Genomic DNA, 8399 nt, shown 5'->3' on the forward strand with positions numbered 1-8399 from the left:
TGTGGGGCTTTCTGTTTTCCAGTCGACCTACTACATGGAGGGGAACCTAGGCCACCCCGTGTTCGAGACGCAGTTCGGGAAAATCGCCGTGAACATCTGCTACGGGCGGCACCACCCCCTCAACTGGCTCATGTACAGCATCAATGGCGCCGAGATCATCTTCAACCCCTCGGCCACCATCGGGGCGCTCAGGTCGCTTGGCAGACAGGGTCTGGGGGGTGCGTCTCGGGGCCAGCGCAGGTCCGGTAGGTTCGGCACTAGGACGTTGTGACAGAGCAGAGCCCTGGGATTTTATGTCGTCCGCATCGCCGGCTTCTTGGCAAAAAGAATTCTCAGTGTGACAGTGACAGCCCCACTTCCTGCAACAGCCACGCCATAGAAACCACCCACCTTTGCTATGATTCTGTACACTGGGCTTGAGAGTGCCGCCCCTACCCTTCCCTTAACCTTCAGGGATTCAGAAGGCTCCAACTCTGAGTGCCTGGGGGTTCGCAGGGCCCTGGCCAGAGAGCGCTTCTATGCGAGGGGCCTGGGATTCCTGATCCTTGCGTCTGCAGTGTCAGGCATAGCGAGGGTGGACATTCAGTTGCGGAAAGGAACAGGCGAGGGAATTGGAGCTGAGGAGGTTCCCAGGAGGCAAGCGTTTGGTGCAGCGGTTCTGCCCCTGCTGCACGCGGGGTGACCGAACCTCATACTGGAGTGATTGGTCCGAGTGCCTGCTCCACTTCCAATCCAGCTCCCTCCTCGTGTGCACCCTGGGAAGGCAGCAGGGCTTAGGTTCCTGCCACCCCCATAGGAGACCTGGATTGAACTCCAGGCTCTTGGCACAGCCCTGGCTATTGTGGGCATTTGGAGAATAACCCAGTGAATGGAAGGTTCTCTCTCTCTCTCTCTCCCTCTCCCTCTCTCCCTCTCTCCCTCTCTCCCTCTCTCCCTCTCTCCCTCTCTCCCCCCTCCCTCTCCTCTCTCCCCCCTCCCTCTCCTCTCTCCTCTCTCCTCTCTTCTCTCTCTCTCTCCTCTCTCTCTCTCTCTCTCCTCTCTCTCTCTCTCTTTGTCTGTCTGTCTGTCTGTCTTTAAAATAAATTGGAAAATTGAAAAACTAAGAAGTAGGTCAGCCCAGGAAAGTTTTCTGTAGTCCATGAAGCATTTTCTTTTTTAACCTCCTATTGGCAGGTGTTTCAGTGTCTGCCTCATCCTCTACTAACTACTGTAGACCAGCAGGGCTAGGAACAGTGGCGGGGGCAGGGCTCCTGGACCCTCTAGGGCCCCTCGTCCTACTAGCTGAGACAAGCCCACACACCTGTGTTCCTGCCTCTTCTCTTCCCCAGTGGCTGAGCACTGGGGTGGTTTCCGGTTTTGCATCATTGCATGTAACACAGCTCTAGGAATTTATATGCAAATACTTTTCTCCCCATCTCAGTTCCTCCAAAGCAGGAGGTAGATGCTGGCTTTCACTAGCTGGGGTTCTGGCCATCTGGGGTCCCAGCAGGCAATGGGGCTGCCCATTCCCTCTGTGAAGGGGGTGTCCAGGTTGGGCTGTTTTGAGTTCTCTGTTAACCCACACCTCTCTCCCCCTCTTGTCCTTACTCTTGCTAAATTCTGAATGTCAGAAATGTGACCTGTAGAGGGGACTTCAGAACGTTCTTGATATTAAGATATCATGTCCCATGTTGGATAGAGCCCCTGGGTTCGAATCCCAGCTCCACTGCAGATCACAGCTTCCTGCTAACCTGCACCTTGGGAGACAGCAGCGGGTGATGTTTCGAGTCGCTGGGTGGGAGACCCAGATTGAATTCCTGGCTCCTGGCTTTGCCTGTTGTGGGCGTCTGGGTAGTGAATCAGAGGATGGGAGATCTCTGTCCCTCTCGCTCTTGCTCTCTCCTTTTGAAATTCAAGGTAGTTCATGGAAAAGGGAAGTTAAACGATGAGTTTATTTTGGTACAAAACTTTTTGAAAGCCATGCTTCTCTTTTTAAAGTATTTATTCATTCACTTATTTGGAAGGAAGAGTGACAGAGAGAGAGAGAGAGAGAGAGAGAGAGAACACAAGAGCGAAAGAGCTTTCATCTGCTGGTTGAATCCCCAAATGCCAGCCACTGGGGCTGGGCCAGGCTTGGGTCTTCCACAGCCTGGTAGGCTGATTGGAGGTGACTGATTTTCCTGCCCGAGCCGGGACACAGCCAAGCCTCTGCTTCCAGAGCTGGCAGTAGAAGCTGCCACGGGTCCTTTGGAAAGCATCACATTTTGTGAGTTCCTAAGGACCCGTGGCCTTTGACCGGGGAATGGTTCTCCTGGAACTGTGGTGTGGGCAGGGCAGGGCAGGGCAAGGCTGGACCTGTGAAGATGTTTATGACAGCATCGTCTGTCATAGAAGAGCTGGCAGCCAGAGAAATGTCAGGGTTAAGTAAATTTCAGCCCATCTCTCCCGTGGGTTATTGCCACTAAAAGGAGTCATTATGAAGATAATGTGGCATCACGACAGAAGCCTAGAGCAATGAGAAGAGGCGTGCAGGCTGCAGTCGGAACTCAGGAGAAATGTCCCTGCCTGCAGACAAGCACGGTCAGCAAGGGTGGCAGCAAAAGGACGGCAGGGGGTTTAGGAGGACAATAGGGTTCTGGGTGATTTTCTTATTAAAATGATAAATGAATCTCTTTTTTAAATTTTTCAAAATTTCCATTGCATTTGAAGCATAAACAGAGAGAGAGACAGAGAAAAGAGATCTTCTGGCTATCAGTTGACTCCCCAAATGTCCACAGCAGCCATGACTGGGCCAGGCTAAAGCCAGGAGCCCAGAGCTCCGGCAGGATCTCCGACATGGGTGGCAGGGACCCGAGTACTTGAGCCGTCATCTGCTGCCTCCCAGGAGATGCATCAGCAGGGAGATGGATTGGAAGCAGAGCTGGGACCCAAAACCTAGGACTACGAGACGCGGTGCAGGCGTCCCAAGCTGTGTCCTAAGGGCGGTGCCACCACATGGTCACTTGCAGGATTGATAGTGTTGGTAAGCACCGGGCTGGGCAGCCCTGCCACCCCCTAAGCTGTACGCAAGCCTCAGATGACAGCTTCCAGAACCCCCCGTTCCCCTCCGTATCAGGGATAGCCATAGTTGCGTGTAAGCGCTGTGGCCAGCAGGCTGCCGTCGCTCACTGCCAGGCCCTAAGCACACAAGAGACTCTGGATGCACTTTGATTAATTGAGTCGTCTCATCAACCCCGGGACGTGTCCCGCGCGGCCCAAGTGAGGATATGCCTTCTGGTATCCGTCCATCAGGAAGCGACAGGCCCAGCCCCCGGCTGCCCTTCCACTTCCCGCTGTGGCTATTTTTAGGAGTCTGTGGACGCTACACTGGGAATATGGCAAATGTCCCATTCTCCCCTCGGACACTTCGCCGTTCCCGCACACCCCAGGCTCTCCCAGGCCTCCGGCTGCCTCTCCCTGCACAGGCTGCCAGCTGTGGCTTTGAGTGCTACACAGACCTCCTCCCTCCCTGGAGACTCACAGGAGCGATGCTTTGTGGCAGTCCCCCTGCAAGTGTCTGTTTAATTTAATTCCTGGAAAATGTCACCCAGGAGTGCGTCTCTGTAAAAAAAATCCTTTCTTAAAAGTTTTGTCAGCTTGGTTTAGCAGCTGGGGTGGGGGGAGCCCCCCAAAAAAGCGTATTAATCTTCCTGAAAACTGGGCTTTGACAAGCACCCACCCCCTCTACCCACGCCCTGGTTGAAACCAGGTGCATGCTCGCTCACGAGAAGGAAAAATCCAGGGCGTTTTGCTCCCAGACGCTCCTGGGCGGGCGTTAGTCACGTCAACCCAGATCTTCACGGTGATGTTCAGACACAGAGATAATGAGCCACCAGCAGGCCCGCCACGTCCATGTTGCAGAGCCACAGGGGCTCCGGTCGGGGCACACGCCCTCTTTAGTGGCTGCTGGACTGAGGCTCACGGCTCAGCTGGGCCTGTGTGGGCTCCCCTGGCCCCTGGCCCCCAGCCAGTGGAGAACCAGGGTGCCCCTGCTTGGAGACTTAAGAGTTCAGAAGAGGGAAGTGAGAAGGCACTGGGCTACGGCACAGCACAGAGGCGGTGACCTTGTTGTAGGATCTGCCCTTGCTCTATTACCGAAATCCCTTTTTGGTTTCATTCTGTTTGTTTACGCTGGAATCCCCACCCATCCTTTGGACGCTGCTGACCAAGGCAGCACAGGGAAGGTCCAGTCAGGGCACTAGAGCCCAGGCTTGGCCCTCACGGGTGCTCCAAGCCCCTCCGGCTTCCAGTTCCCTTCCACACGGGAGAGGCCCTGCCCCGCCCTGCAGCCAGGCATGAGCCTCCACTGGGATGTGGCCAACCTGCTTCCTCCCATGCCTCTCTTACAGTGAGTCCCTGTGGCCAATCGAAGCCAGGAATGCCGCCATTGCCAATCACTGCTACACGTGTGCCATCAACCGCGTGGGTGAGGTCAGTCTCCGAGGCCTGGCCGAGGGGAGGCCTGCATCCCGTGGCCCCCATGGGGACTTGTCTCACCCACACTGCCTCTGCTCCCAGTTCCCTCCTGTGCATGCCACCAAGCCCGAGGGTCCCAAGAGGGGCAAGACTGGCCTGATCTGCCATCTTTAAAGATAGCACTATGCCCACCCTCTCTCTCTGGTTCTGATTTAATTTCTAGCAAAAAAATCATTCTGAAAGGGGATGTCTTAGGCAACTGTCCCCTCCGAGCAGCCAGTTTCTTTTGCCCCATTGACCTGGCCCCGTGCACTGAACTGTCTTGTCCACCGGACATGGCGCGTTTGTCTCTAACCCTCTTCCTCTTTGTCACGCCTCAGGTCCCATCCGTGCTCGGATGAGAGCACCTGATAAGTCTGAGGTAGCTGGGGGTCCCACACGCGGTCGGTCTGATTCCTGTCCACAGAGAGAGAGCCCTGTGTTTGCATAGCCCCATCACAACTTGATGTGCTTTGGGGAAAACGTGGAAAAGAGTTTGGGGACCCCCACCCTCTCCCTTCCTGCCATCAAAGGCCCCAGGCTGGTGTTTACAGAGGGTCAGGCGGGCCCAAGCCCGAATGCCATCTACAGCCCCCTGGTACCTTTCTTTTCTACCTCACCGGCTGTTCCTGGCCTGGCTGAGGGAATGGGCACGAATGTAGTGGTGGCGCCACCTACAGGTCACTTATTTCACAGGAGCACTTCCCGCACGAGTTCACCTCTGGAGACGGAAAGAAGGGTAAGTTCCAGGAGCAGGTGAGGAGTGGGGGCCTCACCCTCCCGTTATGCTGTCTGCTGTGCTCCTCAGCCCACCTCTGCATGCACCTGGCACCCAGGAAGAGGCGTGGCCGCCTCTCTGCCTCACCTCCCCTGGGCAGTGGTGGCGTGGGAATCTGACCGTGGCCGGGGTGTGAATAGACAGTCCCAGGCTGTGACCACCTCGTCCCCTCTCCCTCCAGCCCCCACACAGGGATCAAATAGGACTGGTGTGAAGATGATGCGAGCCCCCTGAAAGGCGGAGGGACCTCCCCCAGCTGGCACACTTACCTGCCCGCTGCTTTTCTCTGTCCCCCGGCCCCCACCCCGCCATGGGCACAGATTGCCTTGTATCCCCAGGGTCCACAGATAGTTTCGATCCCAGGACAATAACCAGCTCACGTCTGTGAGAAATCCCCTGCCCTGGGTGCCGCCTCTCTGACCCTCTTGCCCTGGACGTATCTGTACAAGCTCCAGAGAAGCTGGACCCCAGACTGTACCCCAGTCTTAGAGTCTCAACTCCCAGCTTTCCTGCAGACAGAGGTGCAGAAGAGGCAGGGACATGAATGCCCTGGGCCCTGCCCCTGTGCCCACCTACTCCTCACACACCTCCGGAGCGGGGCAGGCGGTTGCTTGGGGTCCCCACCACCAGTGCAAGGGGCGATGGAGGTGTGGAGGGGGAAGGGAAGGTGGCCCAGCTGGCAAGACAAGTGGGGACAGAGCCACCACAGGAAGTGGCTCACACAGGAAGCCCCACCCCCACCCCGAGTCCTGGGCCGCCTCTGGGCTGTGGGTGGCTGGTGTTGAGTGTGAAGAGCCTACACCTCTATCAGGGTGATTGTTACAAATTCTCCCAGGGGCGCTCCTTGCAGCAGCCCCCCCCCCACTGGGCCCGACCTCGGGGAGCGTGATGTGGACGCCCCCTCCTGAGGGGCCCGGATGTGCGGCGCCCACGCCGTGTCCACGCCAGCTCACGGGTCCTTTTCCTCTGCTCTTCTACAGCTCACAAGGACTTTGGCTACTTTTACGGCTCCAGCTACGTGGCAGCCCCCGACAGCAGCAGGACCCCCGGGCTCTCCCGTAACCGGGACGGGCTGCTGGTGGCGGAGCTGGATCTCAACCTGTGTCGGCAGATGAATGACGTCTGGAGCTTCAAGGTGGGTCGCCGGGTCCCCCCCGCCCCGTGTGGCCCTGCTCCTGCTCCCGGTGCCCTCAGACACGGCTCACGTGATGCACTCACTCCCCGGCCTGAGTGCTCCGTGTGGAACACCAGGACCGGGACCCCTCCCCCTCGCTGGCCAAGGGGAGGAAGCACCGGTCATTCCACGGACTAGCAGCTGGCCTCGATAAATTCTCCTCTCATCTGACCGAGATTCTGGGCGCCTCCTCGCAAATTAATCTCAATTTCATTTGTCCGAAGAATAGAGTGGATTGGCTTCTCTAATCCTTTTTCCTTTCCAGGCCTTTGCACTTAGCGCAAGATAAATGTGCACGTCTGGGTCTGCCCGAGGCTGGGCTCCATCGTCTAGGCCCTGACAATAGTGGGAAATGGGTCAGGCGGAGAAACAGAATCTGGGCCTGGCGTGGCCACGCCAAGCCCCCTTCTGCTCCCAGGTTGTAAAGTGAAAGGCCCGTGCTGCCTCTGAAACCCAGCTGCTCTCTGACCGGAGCCCCAGAGGCAGGAGTATCAGGAACTGCTCTCCTGGGATGAGGCAGTGGTAGCCATGGCCAAGACCCCCAGGAAGGGATCCTGGCTGAGGGGTTTGTTCAACTGGTGTCCAGTGGTACGAGAGTACTCCAAAAAAGTTCATGGAAAAATGGCACACAGGGGCCGGGGTTATGGCCCTGTGGGTTGTGACCACTGCCTGCCACACTGGCATCCCGTATGAGCACTGAGTCCCGGCTGCTCCACTTCTGATCCAGCTCCCTGCTAACGCACCTGGGAAAGCAGCAGCAGACGGCCCTGAGTGCTTGGGCCCCTGCCATCCACATGGGAGACCCGCATGGAGTTGCAGGCTCCTGGCTTCAATCTGGCCCAGCCCTGGCTGTTGCAGCCATTTGGGGAGTGAACCAGCAGCTGGAAGGCCTCTATGTCTCTCTCTCTCTGTGTAGTTGTGTCTTTCAAATAAACAAATCTTAAAAAAAAAAAAAAAAAGGTATACAAAGGTAAGTGTATTTTGGTGCAAAAAGACCCAGAAGAAGCTCCCGGCTCCTGGCTTCTGATCAGCTCAGCTCCGGCCATTGCAGCCATTTTGGGAGTGAACCAGCAGATGGAAGACCTCTCTCTCTCTGTCTCTCCCTCTCTCTCTCTGTAACTCTGCCTCTCAATAAATAAATAACTAAATCTTGAAAGACACTTATCTGAGAGGCAGAGTTACACAGAGGAAGAGATTGTCCATTGGTGGGTTCATTCCCCAAATGGCCACAAGGGGGCCCAATCACTTGGGCCATCTTCTACCGTCTTCTCGGGCACATTAGCAGGGAGCTGGATGGGAAGTGAAGCAGCCAGGACTCAAACCGGTGCCCTGACACAGGACGCGTGTGCCGCAGGTGGCAGCTTAACCTGCCACGCCACAGCCCCGGCTCCCCGCCAGGTCTGTTAAGCAGTGTCACGGGAGCTGTAGTCGGTATTTTCTCATCAGAGGAAAGCCTTCCCAGCTGTGGTGATGGGCATGGTGGCCGTGGACTTGGGAAGCAGGGCAGGAGAGCACTCAGGCTGCAGGCTGTGTCCAGGATGAGATGTGGTGCGGACAGACCCCCAGACAGCCAGGAGACCCAGGTTCAAATCCCGACTGGGGTCCCAGAGCAGATCTGCCCATCCCTTCCCTGGGCTGACAACCGCCCATCTGTGGCTCTGCTGGACCCTAGCTTACCCTCCCCTTTCCTGTCTTGGGGTGGGCCACACCTCCTAGACAGGCAGGTGAGGCTGAGCTGTGGGAGTCAACGATGAACTCTGCCACAGCAGCCCAGCCAGCCTGGAGAAGTCACACGGGGTGGGGGAGCGGAGGGGGCCGTGTTGGTGTTCCTCTGTTGCAGGCTGAAACCCTGTCCCCCATCTGCCTGACACATTCCTGTCTCATGGCTGCCCCCTAGTGGCAGGAGGTGGTGGCGAATAAGTGAGGAGCATTTATAGAACAGGAACTTCTAACATCTGCCCGTTTCACTTTCAG

General features: G+C 56.9%; 1 protein-coding gene across 1 annotated transcript in view; it reads left to right on the plus strand.

Moving 5' to 3' along the window:
* UPB1 (beta-ureidopropionase 1) overlaps positions 1–8399 on the plus strand; it is a 45146-nt gene that overhangs the window by 29912 nt on the left and 6835 nt on the right. The window contains exons 6-9 of the mRNA XM_002722551.6: positions 23–192; positions 4368–4449; positions 5170–5212; positions 6232–6386. Coding sequence (XP_002722597.2) covers positions 23–192; positions 4368–4449; positions 5170–5212; positions 6232–6386 — 450 coding nt within the window. The remainder of the gene's footprint in view (positions 1–22; positions 193–4367; positions 4450–5169; positions 5213–6231; positions 6387–8399) is intronic.

Source organism: Oryctolagus cuniculus, chromosome 21 (assembly GCF_051225735.1).
Source record: "Oryctolagus cuniculus isolate XC-2025 breed Fujian yellow rabbit chromosome 21, ASM5122573v1, whole genome shotgun sequence".
Taxonomy (NCBI): domain Eukaryota; kingdom Metazoa; phylum Chordata; class Mammalia; order Lagomorpha; family Leporidae; genus Oryctolagus; species Oryctolagus cuniculus.